This window comes from Fukomys damarensis, unplaced genomic scaffold (assembly GCF_012274545.1).
Source record: "Fukomys damarensis isolate Sample0158 unplaced genomic scaffold, DMR_v1.0_HiC HiC_scaffold_19, whole genome shotgun sequence".
Lineage (NCBI taxonomy): Eukaryota > Metazoa > Chordata > Mammalia > Rodentia > Bathyergidae > Fukomys > Fukomys damarensis.
Window position 1 is genome coordinate 56575499 of NW_022900931.1, and position 16235 is coordinate 56591733.

At 55.7% G+C, this 16235-nt stretch overlaps 2 protein-coding genes across 2 annotated transcripts in view; one reads left to right on the forward strand and one right to left on the reverse strand.

Annotated features, from left to right (window-relative positions):
- Positions 1-6: 6 nt before the first annotated feature.
- On the forward strand, positions 7-14515 carry Slc7a10 (solute carrier family 7 member 10; the record flags this gene model as incomplete). The annotated part of the gene is made up of 11 exons (XM_019208616.2): positions 7-115; positions 8086-8290; positions 10445-10596; positions 10842-10967; positions 11103-11256; positions 12032-12155; positions 12244-12347; positions 12668-12764; positions 12950-13099; positions 13860-14037; positions 14296-14515. Coding segments are annotated over 11 exons (1530 nt in total), but the record flags the coding sequence as incomplete, so codon positions are not given.
- Positions 14516-14842: 327 nt separating this feature from the next.
- The window catches only part of Lrp3 (LDL receptor related protein 3), a 10374-nt gene continuing 8981 nt past the window's right edge, over positions 14843-16235 (reverse strand). The window contains exon 8 of the mRNA XM_019208615.2: positions 14843-16232. Coding sequence (XP_019064160.2) covers positions 15698-16232 — 535 coding nt within the window. The 3' untranslated portion in view covers positions 14843-15697. The remainder of the gene's footprint in view (positions 16233-16235) is intronic.

The following is a 16235-nucleotide window of genomic DNA, read 5'->3' on the forward strand; positions in this document are numbered from 1 at the left end:
AACCCTAGCCCTGCTCCCTCGCCTTCCCCTGGCCCGGGTCCGGGCCCCGGCGCCTCGGAGAGGGTGGCACTCAAGAAAGAGATCGGGCTGCTGAGCGCCTGCACCATCATCATCGGTGAGCAAGGCCTGGGGCAGACGGGTGGATGGACCTTGGGGTGGCAGGGCTGACGGCTGAGGGTAGGAAGCGCCCCTTCTCCGATGCTCCTGCCGCGGTGGCGGGAGAGCACCTGCGCTGTGCCTCCTGGACCCTGCACTGACTCGCACACTGGACAGGCGCTGTGTGGCCTCGTGCTCACGTTCCAGCCACCCTGAGCACTTGCCCCTTGGGGAATTCTGCTCCCCTCCACCTCTGATCTTCCTCCTTTACTCCCCCTTGGGGCTTTGGCAAGTCAATTGCCCTGTGTCCTCCTCTAGGAAACGGAAATAATGACTACAGTCCTGATGGTAGGGCAGGAACCTGACAAGTGCTGGGCTATGGGAGGGCCTGAGTCCCTACTGAGTGCTGGCCTAGATGGCATGCACTGGGTGATCTGTTCTTAGAAAGCAGGAAGGGCTGTAGGTAGACTGGCAGGTGGAGTCTGCACAGAGGATGAAGCAGGTTCAGGAGAGGGAGAATAGCCAGTGACTTGGTGGCAGTGGTGGGCAGGCCAAGCCTGCAGGAGGGCCTGGCTTTCCAATCCCAGCTTCCCCCTTGAGACTGGGTCTGTTCGTCCAGCCTCCACCTAAGGGCTTCTGGGTAGGGAGAGAATTCAGGGATATGATAGTGAGGTTCTACTCCCCCTGTCCCAAGTCAGGAATAGTGATTCCTAGGAAACTGGGCTAACCCAGACCAAGTACCTCTGAGCCTCTGAGCCCTCCTGAGAATGACATTTTCTGTCCCCTGTGCCCGGGAGATAGGGTGTGGGGGATGGATAACTCTTCCTCACTTTCCCCAGCTAGCAGCAGCTGCTTGTACACATACTATCACCTTCCCACCCTCAGAGCCGTGGACACAGAGAACACTGAGAGGCTCTGCGGGACAGACCCAGAGTCTCCACTTTCTCCTGCTCTGTCCCCATATTAGAAGCTCCTGGGCCAAAGCTAGCATCTGGCTCTCAGCCTTGCTCTGCCTTCACGCTGAGAGTGGCCCAGGAATCCAGCCCTCAATAGGTGGCTGTACTGTCTCCCCATTCCTCCTAGAATGGCATTTTTCGGGAGCTGATGTGGTCCTGGGAGCTTCCAGGCCTGGGTCCCCTACCTGGCTGTTGCTGGAAGGAAGGGCTGATTTGGAGCCGCTCTGCCATGGCCCATACCCTCTCCGAGAGCTGTTCCCCCCAGAAGGGGAAGCCCACACATCATGGGTGGGCCAGGGTTGTTAAGAGACAGACTAATGTCTGGAGCTGGCTGCATGCAAGCCAGGGGCATGGAGGCACAGCTCCTCCTGGGCTGCCTCAGTGAAGCTCAGCATCCCGGAGCTGTGTCCTACCCTGTGCCTCCCCACATCCCATTCACCTCAGGTCAAGCAGAGGCTGCCAGGCTTCCAGCCCTCCAGAAGAGGGTCCTGGAGGTGGTGGGAAGGGAGGAGGCTAGCTCTACCACCATGCTTCTTCTGGACAGGCCCTGGAAGAGTTTTTCTCTTCTAGCCCACATGTGTCTCGTCAGCTCCTCACCCTTCAGTCCATTCTTGCCTCACCGTTTCCCCTTGGCCTCCAGATCTTGAAGTCTGAGCTAGGGTGACAGGCAATTTGGCCAACCAAGGATGGTGAACTTGGGAACAGAACCCAGATGACCTAACACGCATCTCATGGCTCTTAGTGCTAGTCCTATGAGCCCAGCTTGTAGAGCTATGAAGGGTACAGCTGGCAAGGGGCTGTGGACAAGGAACGAATCGTCCTCATCTAGAATGTGACTGAATCTGAGGGCCAGATGGTCACTGCCCTCCCACCCGACCCCCCGAGGGACTCACCCCTCTCCACCCACTGCTCTGGGGAACCACCCGGCTTCCACTCCTGGGTGAGCTCATTTCCTTTCCATCCTGGGAGACCTGATCAAAAGCAAAAGCCTGCAAAGTGTCATATTTTAGCACGTCAGACTTTGAGAACTTTACATCTGGCCCCATAATCTACTGTCTTTTGGTACCAGTTACTGGGCTGGCACCAGAATTTCTAAATAGATACTTACTCCCAGAAGATCTTATCATTTGTTACTCCTTATATTGTCTGCCCCTTCCCAGGCTGAGAGGTGAATGCTCAGGAATGGAGAGATGGAAAGGCTGGCTATAGGCAGGAGTGAGATTCTACCTAAAATGTGTTTAGGACAGTGCTTGGTAGAGTGCAAAGCTGGAGCAGACTAGGCCAGGCTGGAGGAAGTAAAGGCAGCCGGGACAGGGCTGTGCAGGACAACATTGCCAGCTGTAGTGTCTGTTCAGGAAAATACCTTGTACTGCCTTAGGAAAACGTGTTTTTTTCTTCCTTTGAGTCTCATGCTCACTGTGGAGGATGGGAACTTTTGTGCACATTATGCAGATGTACACCCCAAGGTTGGAAGTTGAATGAAACTGCTGCAAGTGGTGGGCTTGGAATTGGGCACCGGATTTGGATTCAACTCTCTGTATAGTGCCTTCCATACTGCTCTGATGCTGGGCAGAACTGGGGCCAGACTCAGAGCCTATGATGGGAGAAGCTTAGGGATTGAGCTGGAAACTCGGCTAACCAGGGGGGACTGGGACCTGCACTCCATTGTGAAGGTACAAACAGATAGACGAAGAAGTCAGTCCTTCTGGACACACAGCCTCACTTGGGGACCTTGGCCATCTCCCTCAGTCCACAACCAAGGAAGAGACAGGCCTAGGTCAGCAGAGTGGGGTCACCCTGGACATGCTGACCAGGCTCTTCCTTCACCACTCCGAATGAGTCAAGTCTCCAGCTTTACAGATTGGTGAGGGACTTGGGTGGCTCCTTTATGAACCATCTCTCTAAGAACCAATTGCTGTTCAGCCAGTTTCAGCCAGGTCCCTGTCTGTGGCCTCCGGGCTGGAGGTGGCTGGGTTTCCTGGAGAAATTGAGCCTCTGTAGAACTCCAGCCCTTCCCCACAGGACCCCAAGGAGACATGAAACCACACTAAAGCTTTTCCCATTTATAAATGAGGAAACTGAGGACCCTAAACTGCATCCTGCTTAGGGCCAGATGCCCATGGGGTGCTGTAGGTCAGGGCAGCTCGAGTCACCACAATAGGGACTTGGATACATTCATCTATTCAACAGTGCTGAGCTCTGATCCAGGTGCTGGTCACCCAACGGGGCCGAATCAGAGCACAGGAGCTGTGTAACAAACAGGACAGACGAGCCAAGTGTGCAATCAACAGGTTGTGATCATTGCTGAGGCCAAACATCGGGCCAGAAGGAGGACCCAGAGAGCTGAGATTGGGGACCTGTAGGTCAGATGAGTCGGGGAAGGGATGAAGTTTGGCTTGTGTGGGGTTTTTCAAGGGGACTGTGCCTTTTTTCCTTTACAAAGTGGGAGTCCATGTGGGGCTTTGATCAAAAGAGGGATAGGACAGGAAAGGACTTATTTATGAACCATCTTTCATATGGAGAGGCTGTGTGGGTAGAGTTGAGAGCAGGAAGGCCAAGTAGGAAGCCTCTGAACATGAGGCAGTGATGGCTTGGGCCAGGCTAGCAGCAGGAAGTTTCGAGAGTGGCTCGGTTCTAGACATGTTTGGGATGTAAAGCCAGAGGGTGTGTGGTGAGCTGGATATGGGCTGTGGGAGAAAGAGGGGTCCAGGGCGACAGTCATGGCCTGAGCAGTGGGGAGGATGGTTTGACGTTGACTAATCTGGGAAGACTGGCAGAGCAGCAATCAGGGGGAAAGGAGCAGAAGCAGGAATTCTGTTTGAACACTAACATGTGTTCAGTGTGTGCAGTTCCTATTTGCTGGATAGATGGAGCTGTCTATGCCAGGGATATAAATTAGGAGTTGCCAACAGAATCCTCAAGAGGAATGACTGGAGAAAGGAAGGGAAAGATGACTGAGGACAGAATCCCAGACACCCAACATTTAGAAGTCAGGCAAGAAAAAGGACCAGCAAAGAATTCCAAGGAGCCACCAGCAAGGTAAAAGAAAGGCCAGGAGGCTGAGGGACTGACCAACCAGCCATTTGCCACATGAGTCACAGAACATGCAAGCCAGGGCTTGACTGGGGCTTGACGGTTGGGTTCAGCAAGCAGATCTCATGGCAACAATGACAAGACAGCCAGGGGATGGGGTGCGGGTCATGCTTGCTAGGCTCAGCTGGATGGGTTTGAGTGAGCCAGGCAGAGAGTCCACTTCTGCTCAGCCCCTCTCTCCAAGGGAAAACTAGTGTATCAGGAGGTGCACACCAGCCACTGAGCAATTCTAACCATGTCCTGGGTATCCCCAATCACCTCCTTGGGGTTCCACCAAGACCTTAGTGGGCATATTTGTCATTCCAGGCTTGCTAAGGGGACGTGAGGACATTCTTGCGCTTGAGGAAGGCTTCACTCAGGTCTGAGCAGGGTTCTGGTTGCTCACCCAGGGTGCTGGGATCCTATGGAAATCAGGTCTGCAAAGCAAGATCGGGTGGCCTAGAAGGTACCCAAGGTGAAAACATCAGTGGCCCATAAGCACCTCCTGTGGCCTATAAGTTGCCAGACAGGATCAAAGCCAGCACCAACCAAAAAAAAAAAAAAAAAAAAAAAAAAAAATCCCCTCCTGGCCATCTTCCAGGTACCACTGGAGAGAGGCAGGGTCCAGGATACAGATTCCAAGGTGGGTGGTCAGGGAGGGCTTTTGGGGGGGGCTTCAGGGAGGCCAGGAGAGGCCCACCACAGTGGGGGACAGGGGATCCTGAGTAGGCTGTGTCCCAGAGATAGCATAATTTAACACTTAGACCAGCTCTCTGCTGCCCCCTTGCCAAATAACTCCATCTGGCAAATGGGGAAAGGAGGCCCAAAAGGGCAGCATTAGCCTGAGGTCACAGAGCCAACTCCCAAATATGTTTCTAGGGATGGGGAGGGTGCCAGGGTTCCAACTTACCCGAACCTCCCTGATTCTCCCCAGAGGAGACAGGCACAACCCCGCACACATCACTGGCAGGTGGCTCATTCTGCAGACTTGACCTCCATGGTTCACACCTGTGACCTCCATAGTCTGCTTACTGCCTCCCAAAAATAGGTCAGCGTGCAATGCCACAGGCATAGGGAACAATGGTCCTTTCTTCATTCCTCCGAGGAACCAGGGTAAGCCCCATCAGGCCAAACATCTTAATGTGATAAAAAAAAAAAAAAAAAAACCACCCAGTGAAGGCTCAAGAAAAAGGGGAGAGAGGCAAAAACTCACCAGAGACCTACAAGTGGGGGAACTCATATCCTCACCTCTCTGGCCACCTGGGGAGACCTACAGGGACCAGACACCTGTCCCACTAGGCAGATGGGAATGTGGAGGCCACAGGACTCGGCTCTGCCCACAGCATCCTCCCTCCTTCCTCTCATCCTCGGCCTCCTGCCAAGCCCCTCACTCCTAAGGCTTCCTGCAGAGTCCCAGCCACATGGTGACCAGAGTGGCATGCAGTAGACTAGAATGAGATTTTTCTGCTAGACAGGTGCTGGAGGTTGTACAGGCCCAGAGGGAGAGGCCCTTGAGGACCTCAGACACTGGCTAGCACAAAGGGTGTCCTTGGAGCCACATGGGGAGAAGTGCTGAATGGTAGCTGGAGGCCATGTGTCCAAAACAATAGGGGTGCTCCCTGCCCCCCAGAGCCCAGTATCCAGGTCTCGGCCACTTGGCACAGGGCTAGTGATGTCATTCAGACCCCAGTCCCAGAAGACAGGGTGCCAGGAATGGCTTCCCCAAAGTCAGTACCTGTGAGACCTCACCAGGCCGGGTTGTATAAAGGGTGGGATCTCCACAGGGTGGGTGGCTTGGGGCCCTGGATGTCCCCCACTCCAACATACTCAGCTCCTTCAAGGCCACCCAGCCCCCGCTGGCTTCCAACCTCACTGGCTTTTGGCAAATCCTGCTCCGCCAGGTCCTGAGAACTGCTGCCAGTCAGAGCGAACTCAAAGGCCCTTGGAAACCCAACAGCCCACCCAGGCCCTGGGTCCCCTGTGGTAGAAGCAGAAAGCAGTTCCTACCCCCACCCCGAAGTAGAATGAGGACAAAGCTTACCTCTGAGGGCTGGAGCACAGGACTTATTTCATCCTTATCTGGATGTATTTAGGGCTCCTGGGATGTGACCAGAAAGCCAAGTGACCATCCAGTCTGGAAATCTGTGTCGGCCGGGGGTGGGTAGCACCATGACAAGGAGTGAATGCAGATTGGCAGTCAGAGTTGTGTCCTCGTCCAGCCCCGCCTGTGGCCTGGCAGGTGGAGTAGGCAGCCTCTGCTCTGATGGCAGTGTGACCTCGTCCCAGGGTTCTATCAGGTGGGGACAATTCTTGTCCCGGTCACACCAGTGCTGGCTCTTCTGTCCACATAGTTTGTGGATCTGCGATGCTGTGCCCACCCCGCAGCAGATCCCAGCACAAATCCCCTGGGTAGGTACCTGATTTTGTTTGCCCAGTCCATGAGAGCCGGATGACCTAGTCACAGCCCTGCTTTGCTGTAACTGAGGGCCCTATTCATCATAGACACCTGCAGATCACTGCTTGACCTCCTGGATATTTCCCATTGTTTGGCTGAACAGAGGCGCACCCTTTCCACTCCCAGACAACTGGTGTCTACAAGGGCACCCCTTGGCCTCCATCCTTTGAGGACTCAGAGGGACGAGTCTTTTCCCTTGAAATAGGACAGGCCTTCCAGAACCACAGCATATTTCACCTGCATGGAACCTCGGAAGCCGGCCTCCCCTCCTCCTCTCCGTCCCCCCAACAGAGGGACTGAGCAGAGCCTGCTGCCTTCACCTCACAGGCAAGAAAATGAGTCCTTCTCAAGCATGGGTGCCACTTCAGGCAGTGGCTTATTTATCTATTAGTTTATGCAACAGATGCTTACTGAGGCCCCGCGGCCACCTGCTGGTGAGGTGCAGGCGCTATCTGCAGGGCCACCCAAAGGAAGCTGCCAGCCCATCTCTGGGACAGCTGTGAATGAGCAGAGGGCTTCACAACTGTATCTCAGTAGGCCCTCACAACAACCCCATTTTATAAACAGAACTGGAGACGTGCGCAGGAGCAGGTCCTGGGCCTTCTGAGCTCAGCCTGAATTCCACGATGTGCAATCAGGGGAGAGGAACAGTCTGTCCAGACTCCGGGCTGGCTGGAGTCTGGAAAGCCTGCCATTGCCTCCCCTGTCCCTGCATTCATGGCTGCTGACAACATCCAGCCCTGAAAATGCACCATTCTCTCTCCCTAACCTCACTTGCCTTTGCCCAGGACTTGAGACGTTTTAAAAGCACTTTAGAGTCTCTGTCCACAGCCTGGGTTCCGGGTGAGAGGAAGAATCCCTGACAGGGAAAGGAGAGATAGAAGACAAAGAGATAAGTGCAGAGCAGGGCTGGGACCTGGGCAGAGGAGCTCACACGGGACACAATCAAGGGGGGTTCTATGGAGGAGGTGCAACTCCCCAAGCTTCCCCTTGAGTCTGGACTCTGCCCATAGGAGAGTGGCAGGCAGGAGAGTGGTCAAGCGCTCACTTTAGGAGGCCAGCTCTGGCCAGCAGCTTGCAGGGAGGACAGCCAGCTGGAGGCTGACAAGACTGAGGGCCTGAGCCTGGGCGACATGATGATAAGCAGGAGGGGCCACCCTCTGCTGTTGCTCAGGTGGCTGGACCACCTTGCCTTGCTGGCTCCACCTCACACGGAGAGAGGAGATGAGAGGAACTCACAACCCATTCTGGCAGGAGAGCCTGGCTGGCCAGACAAGCTGCCATTTCCCATGCCAAGGACTGATGGTGGGGCTGACGATGCACCCAGAATGGGCCATGCCAGGTTTGAGGGGCACAGTGGCAAACATACACCTGCTAGCCCGCCACCCTCTCTCCCCCCAGAAAGTGTCCAGGCTTCCTTCCCCACGGCAACATCCGGGCCCCACAGAGAAGGCTGGGCTGCTGCAGAGGACCCCAGGCCTGATGCCTCCCATCTCTCCCCTGCAGGGAACATCATTGGCTCGGGCATCTTCATCTCGCCCAAAGGTGTCCTGGAGCACTCAGGCTCCGTGGGTCTGGCCCTCTTCGTCTGGGTCCTGGGTGGGGGCGTGACGGCTCTGGGCTCCCTCTGCTATGCAGAGCTGGGAGTTGCCATCCCCAAGTCCGGCGGGGACTACGCCTACGTCACAGAGATCTTCGGGGGCCTGGCTGGGTGAGTGTGGGGCTCCGGTGGGGCAGGGGACAATTTCTCTGAACCAGGATGGCTATTGAACAGCGGGCCTCAGGTTCCTCCTCTGCTTCCCACATCACATGGAGATTATGAGAGTGAATGGAAAGGAGGCAGGGTACCCAGCAAGGCCACGGTGGGTGGCACCAGTGCCTGTCCCACGCTGCTGGTATTGCTGACCCCTCAGCCTCTCTTATCCCCTTTAAAACCGAGCTCTTTTTAAGCCCCCTGCACACCTGAGAGTTAATGAAGGAGGAAGACTTTTACTATCTGGAACCATTAGATGGCTAGCACCTAGGTAAGGAGAGCCTTGATGTAGTAAACCTTCTTTGTTTTATCATTTTTTAGTGTATATTTGCCATACATAATGATAATTCATAATGATATATTCATCATAGGGAATTTGTACCTATACATATCTTAATTCTTTCCTTTCTTTATTTTTCCTATTCTCCTTCCCTCCCTTCAACCAACTTTTCTTCCCCTCCCCATTTACAAAAGCTTTATTTCCATTTTTTCCATTCCAACCTCTTTTTTTCCTAATCCCCGTCCCTCCCTTCCATTCCCCCCACCCCCTCCCTTATTCCCAGTTGAACATGGCATTCTTACCTCACCCATGAATGTTTGCTGGGCACCCACTCCCAGCTAAAGGCTAGGGATGCTATGATAAAAAGATCTGACCCTAGCGCAGGATCCTGAGTTCCATCCCTGATACAAAAAAAAAATCTGTCCCTGTCCACAAGTTGCTCATAGAGCAGAGAGGAGCAGCTCCTCAGACATGTGACCTAGCACATCCTTGCTTTGAGGCCGGGTACAGGACACAGCAGTCACACAGCAGAAAGCCAAGTGCCCACCAACTAGGGAAGGCTCCCAGGAAAACTGTGTTTGCATCAAGTCTTTCAAAAAGGATTAAGATTTTCCTCCCAGGCTACGGGAGCACAGACAGAGGGTGTGATGGCTGAGGCCAGCACAGTCTGCCTGCAGCTACAGAAGGGTCAGGTTCTCGGCAGGCAGGGGCCTTGGCCACTCTTGTTCCACATGAGTCCTGTCAAGGGCCTCAAAGGTCCAGGCAGATTCCAGAATCACTCAGGAGCCTTGTTCAAGACATGGTAGCCAGTATGTCATGAGGGTTAGGTGGATGCAGTGGGGTGACACCTGCTGGCCCATTTCAGAGACACCATAGATAGTGTACCTGGGATGGGAGGGAGAGACCTAGGGTAGGGATGCTCCTGTTTGTGGCGTCTGTGCCATGTCTGGAGAGGTGCTTGGACGGAGGTTCAGAGGAAAGGTCCAGGCCAAAGTGCACAGAGTTGGTTCTGAGGGACTTGCGCCAAGGACCCTGAACAGGGAAGCTCTGGGTGTGGGTCCATGGCTGCTCTTGTCTGAGGAGAGGTTGGGTCTCTAGGAGGCAGAGCAATCACGCTGTGGACCTGGAAAGGCCACCTGGGGAGAAGGTGAGAGAGAGAAGAGACCAAGCCCCTAACCCATGTGCACCCACAAGGGAGGAAGATTATTGAGCCAGAATGTCCCAGGAGCCAAGGGGCTGGGGGGGGTACAAAGAAGGGACAGAGGATTTGGCTGCCATGAAAAGACTGAGGATCAGCAGGAGCCCATTGAAGTCAATCACCCAGAAGCTGCTGGCATCCCCATAGCAATTCCCACCCTTCCTCAAGGGTGGGCCAAGAGCTAGGACCACCTTGTGGATAGACCCTCCCCTGGGAACAGCATAAAGCCCCCAGCCCCCATGGGTTCTTGGCATAGTTGAAATTCTGGTACAGAGGGCATAAAACATGCCCCTCCCATAGCCAGGACCCTTCGCAAGGTCCACTCTGCAGGTCAAAGGACTCCTGCCTTTGGAGCAACCACTGTTAGTAATCTGCCACCTTGAGCTGAAAGCATGACTGTATATCCAAGACAGCCCACCTCAGCTCTGGACACAGCCTATGGTCAAGGGGTATAGGTGGTCATTAGGGAAGGGGTTTGGGTCCCTACATCCTTCTGAATACTTGCCTGAGATCATCCCTGCCTCCTCGGACTTGAGTGCCACACAGTCCCAGCACAGCCCAGCTCCCCATACCTGGCCCAGGTCACTGGGAGGGCTGGGAATGCCTGTGCCACTCTGGCCCTTGCTCCTTCCAGATTTCTACTGCTCTGGAGTGCTGTGCTCATCATGTACCCCACCAGCCTGGCCGTCATCTCCATGACCTTCTCCAACTATGTGCTGCAGCCTGTGTTTCCCAACTGCATCCCCCCGGCCACAGCCTCCCGTGTGCTCTCCATGGCCTGCCTGAGTGAGTCCCCCGGGAGCCCTGGCTAGACCTCTGCCCCAGAGCAGCCAGATGCCCCACCCAACCCTGCTGTCAGCCCTGGGGACAGGGACAGTTGAGTGGGACCCCCCAGCTGCCTATGACATCAGCCCCAGAACCTGAGGTCCCCACATTCCGGCTGATGCAGGAGATGTCCTTCTTTTGCCACCTGGGCTGGACTAGGCTGTGATTCACTGTGAGGTCAGCCTCAGATGCCCTTCCCTCCCCAGTGCTCCTGACATGGGTCAACAGCTCCAGTGTGCGCTGGGCCACTCGCATCCAGGACATCTTCACGGGCGGGAAGCTGCTGGCCCTGTCAGTCATCATCGGCGTCGGCTTTGTTCAGATCTTCCAAGGTAGGGCCAGGGCGGGAGTGTGGGTGTAGGAGACATCCCTGCCCAGTAATAGCGGCATCCACTTCCCCTGACCCTTACATGTGGACAGGGCAGGGCTGGCAAGACTGTACTGACTCCTGATGTCTGGACCTCTAGGACACTTTGAGCAGCTGAGACCCAGCAATGCCTTTGCCTTCTGGATGACACCTTCTGTGGGTCACCTGGCCCTGGCCTTCCTCCAGGGCTCCTTTGCCTTCAGTGGCTGGAACTTCCTCAACTATGTCACTGAGGAGCTGGTGGACCCTCGAAAGTGAGTGGGGCACCTGGCCAAGCACAGGGAAGGAGTGGGCCCATGGACAGGGGAAGAAGCTGGTGTGCACAGACCAGAGTCTGTGACTCTGACTGGCCCTCAGCAGACCTCGCTTGCTGTCTGTGGGAACGGCCCTGGAGAGGAAGAAGAATGCTGGTATGCAAGCCTGGCCTGGTCTTCGTGGCTAAAAGTGCACCAGGGCCCCTTACTGGACCTCAGACGGAAAGCCTGAGTATCCCTGTCCTTCTGTAAATAGATCCAGTGATTCGCATTTGGCCCAAAATTACACATATGCATGCACCATGGTCCCTACAGCTGAAGCCAATACTGCATCTGATGCCCATCCAGGGGTCTGGACAGGAAACTATTGCAGCTGAGCAGGCTGAATGGATGGGGAGTCCCAGGGAAAACCCTAGGCCTACAGACCAGTCTCTATGGACAGCAGGGGGATTTTCCAGGCTGATTTTGGCTTTACACAGTTTTCTCTTCATGTAGACATTAATTAGATCTTTCTCTCAGGATAGTGTTACCTCCTCTCTCATCTGCCCTTCCTTCTGCCAACCTGTGACCAGGAAGGCGTGGGGGAAAGGTAGGCAGCAGTGTCACTATGTCCTAAGCAGCAATGCTGCGCCCTTTTCTGCCCCAGGACCCAAGCGAGACCCCAGCACAGGAGATAGAGACTCAAAATTGCTCCTGTCGCTAGGCCCCCCAGCCCCTCCCCAAATCCCACCCCTCCCACGAGGGGCCAACATTGACATGCTCTGACTGTTCCCAGGAACCTACCTCGTGCCATCTTCATCTCTATCCCTCTCGTGACCTTTGTGTACACATTCACCAATGTCGCCTACTTCACAGCCATGTCCCCACACGAGCTGCTGGCCTCCAACGCAGTGGCTGTGGTGAGTAGGGGGCCCCCGCCCAGTCCCCAGCCCCTGACCTGGCTCCCACCTCAGCCTCACTCTCAGCCTCTCTTCTGTGCTCACTCAGACCTTCGGGGAGAAGCTGCTGGGCTACTTTTCGTGGGTCATGCCTGTCTCCGTGGCACTTTCCACTTTTGGAGGGATCAATGGCTACCTGTTCACCTCCTCCAGGTGACTGGGCCGGGAAAGGGTGGTGTGATGCAGCCAGGCAGGTGTCCTGGTGTGCACAAGCTGTGCTTTGGACCACCGGAAGGGAAAAATGGGTTGATGAACCTGCTGGTAACAAAGGCCTGATCCCAGCCCTATGGTGAAGAAAGTAAGAGGGAGGCAGGCTACGTGAAGGAAAGAACTGTCCAACAGGACCGCTAGGGTCTAGAGCAGGTCAGTGGTGACAGCTCGAGAGGGACATCAGGTCCAGAGCTGAGATCCAGGATCTAGCTGGCAGGGAGGCTCTGGCCCCTACCGGTATCTATCTCTGTCCCTACCCCCAGGCTGTGCTTCTCTGGAGCCCGAGAGGGGCACCTTCCCAGCCTGCTGGCCATGATCCATGTCAGACACTGCACCCCTATCCCCGCCCTCCTCGTCTGTGTAAGTTGGTGGGGGCAGGCCAAGCAGGACATGGATCCAGGGTCACCCAGTAATGTGGGACATTCTGGTTAATGGCAGGGATGAGTCCCTGTCTGGGCGGGCAGCATGCAGAGGGTGGGGGAGCGGCTGGGACCCGCCTGACCTCCCAGTGTGAGGCCAGCTGTCAGCCCCAGGTCCTCTCCCAGTGCGGGGCCACGGTGGTCATCATGCTTGTGGGAGACACATATACACTCATCAACTACGTGTCCTTCATCAACTACCTCTGCTACGGCATCACCATCCTGGGCCTGCTGGTACTGCGCTGGAGGCGGCCAGCGCTCCACAGACCCGTCAAGGTGAGGCCCCAGGCAAGAAAGGTTGGCTCGTGTGCACTCCCTTCACCTATGCCAGGCACCAGGGACAGGGGCAAGTGACAACAATGACAGTGACTGCAGCTTTTACAGAGTACTGGGCTTTATAGACACTGACATATTCACTTCCCCCAACAGCCTCACCAGGACAGTTAGAGATACTTTACTATTCCCAGTCTAGAGACAGGGAAAACAAGGCCAAGGCCTTTGCTCAAGATCAAACAGACTGCCAGTGACAGAGCCAGCCTCCCAGATCACACAGCAAATCAGAAGGCCATAAACCGAGTCCAGCCTGGGCAACTGATTGATTTAGCAAGACCCTGTCGCTAAGTGAAAAATAAAAAAGGGCTGGCTTGTAGCTCAGTGCAAAGGCATTGGATTCAACCCCCAGTACCAGAAAGCAAAACAAAAATCCCTATTTGTGTATAAATCCTTAAGTGAAGTGCTCAGTGCCTGAAATGTGAAACACCAAAAAAATACTTGACCTTCAGCCAAGCACAAGCAAGTCTGCATACAACTGCCTAGTGCCACTCAGAGCTGCTGAAACTCTTGACAAAGACTCGACAGTTCAGCCAACTGGTCAACCCATGAATTAACTTCCAGCACACTCAGCTGCTGCCAGAACAGGGACCCTGGAAGCCCCCAGCTCCTGGAAAAGGGAGGAAGCTCCTCAGACCCTTGAGGGTGGGGTAGGGCAGGAGAGCTGGGGATCTCGCACCATTGCTGGCCGGCCACCCTCCCCCAGGTGAACCTCCTCATCCCTTTGGCGTACTTGGTGTTTTGGGCATTCCTGCTGGTCTTCAGCTTCATCTCGGAGCCCATGGTCTGTGGGGTCGGCATCATCATCATCCTGACAGGGGTGCCCATTTTCTTCCTGGGAGTGTTCTGGAGAAGCAAACCAAAGTGTGTGCACAGACTCACAGGTGAGCCGGGCGGCCATGCTGAGGTCCAGGGCTTGGAGAAGGGGGCATGCTTGGACTCTTGGCCCAGAGCAAGGTCTTGAGCAAAAGCAGGGTGGATAATACAGAGCGCAGCTATTTCCACACATCTCCTCTGGATGTGGCCACAGCCCACCTGCAGAGGGAGCAGCTCCCTCAAGCCCTCTGCCCAGGGGTGGTGTCTATCCCCAGGGATCAGGTCCCAAGGTCCATCTGTCCATCCGTCTGTCTGTCTGTCTTCAGAGTCCATGACAAGCTGGGGCCAGAAGCTGTGTTTCGTCGTTTATCCTCAGGGCTCTCCCGAGGAGGAAGAAAATGGCCCCTGCCAGCCCTCCCCACTGCCCGCCGTGGACAAGCCCTTGAAGTCACAATGAGACATTTGTAGACATCGAAGCAGCTGTTTTGTTTACATGTTGTTTATTGAGGAGGTGTTTTGCAAAAACTTTTTTTCTGGAAAAAAAAAGATAGGACTCTTAGAGGCCTGTCATAAGGAAGCCCTGGTGATGTGGACAGGGCTTCCTATCTTAGCACTGCCCTGCTAGCTTTTCCTGAAAAGGCCTATGAATAAACAGGGCCAGTTTGCTTGTGCTCAGGCGAGTCCCTGGTGGACCCAGATGGGGGTAGGTGGTGGCAAACTTGGTGGGGAGCACACGCGTTGCTAGTTGAGGTGCCATAGCCAAGGAGGCCCTCGGCAGTGTGGGGCTCTGCTTCTTGAACTAGGGCTGGCTCCATGGGGCCCCCAAGCCACCCTGCCCCAAAGGGACAGTGGAGACGGAAAGTAGCTCCTCACCCACGTCTTTCCATGCCAACCTAGGTTCAGCCAACTGGGAAAGTCCAGAGAGTCTGGCTAGGATTATCATTCTTCCCTGAAATGACCACAGACTGAACATCACGATATCAAAGTTGGAGAAACAGATCTGAAGGCAGGATGACCACTGATGGTTGGAGCCTTGGCCTCTGTCTCCTGAGAAAGCACAGAACAGCATTTCTGAGGTCCTCTAACCCACACCCTCATTTCCAGCCACAGTGCCCAGAAGACTGACCCTGCAGCCAGAGGACAAAGGGCACCAGGCCCATGCTGCCACCACAGGCATAGGGATGGGGCAGAATCCTCCCAGCCCAGCTCCCCGGGGGCCCTGCTGGGAAAGACAGGAGGGCTCAGTGGGGACATAGCACTCACTGCGGCCAAGGCCCTACACGCCCCATGGCCCCTTTCACTTTTCACTACAGCTCCTGGCACAGATGGGGGAGAGGGAAGGCAGCTGGTGCCACCATGGGGTGAATGAAGCAAGAAGCCACACAAAACACTCCGTGGAGCTGTCTATCTCCCACCCACTTTTCTGGAAGTGAATTCCCAAGTTGGAGCTGGAGAGGGGTTAGGAGTAAGACCCCAAGATGCTGTGGACACTGTGCCCAAAGACATGCTCATCATGCCACCCTCTTCCTCTGGACAGCCCCCCACGTGCCCCGCTGCCACGTGCACCAGCGGTTTGCTGATGCTGCTGCTGGCTGAGGGCCCTGCTCCTCCCCTGGGGCCGTGGGCTGGCCTCTCTCTGTGAGAAAGGACGCAGAGGCAGGGTAGAAACGACTGTGTATTCCCTGGTTACAAAGTGGGGCTGTGGCGGTCATCAACGTGTCCTGTGGGTCAGCAGACCAGCAGGGCTTCATCGTCACTGGCCTCCAACATTGGGGAGCAGGGGGGCAGGGGGCTCCGGCGGACCCCCAGTGGCTCTGAGTGGGAGCCTTGGATGCTGATGGCAGTGGGAGCCTGGGGCTGGGGGTCCTGGGCTGAGCAAAGCTCAGGAGCTGTGTCCACAGTCGCTGGGCTGTCAACCAGAGGGTCCCTGCAGGCTTTTCTGTCCCTGTCCACAGGCCTGTATTCTGGGTCTTGCAGGCCTGAGGGCAAGGGCACTGAAGGTCCCACCTCTAGTGTATGGCCAGGGGCACTGGGAGGCCCATCCCCAGGTGGTCTGGGGCTGCCCGTGTCCATGCAGGGGGCTGTGGGGCCTGGAGTGGCCCCTGGTCCAGGCTGGAGGAGCCCATCACCCAGCACTGTCTGTGAGGTGCGCGCAGCAGTCAGCAGTGGGATCTGGCCTCGGGGTGCCCGTGGCCGGTGAAATAGCCGGTTCCAGAGCCGGCCGAGCCTGCGGCGGGAGGGGCCCCGGCAGGAGGCATGTCGCCTC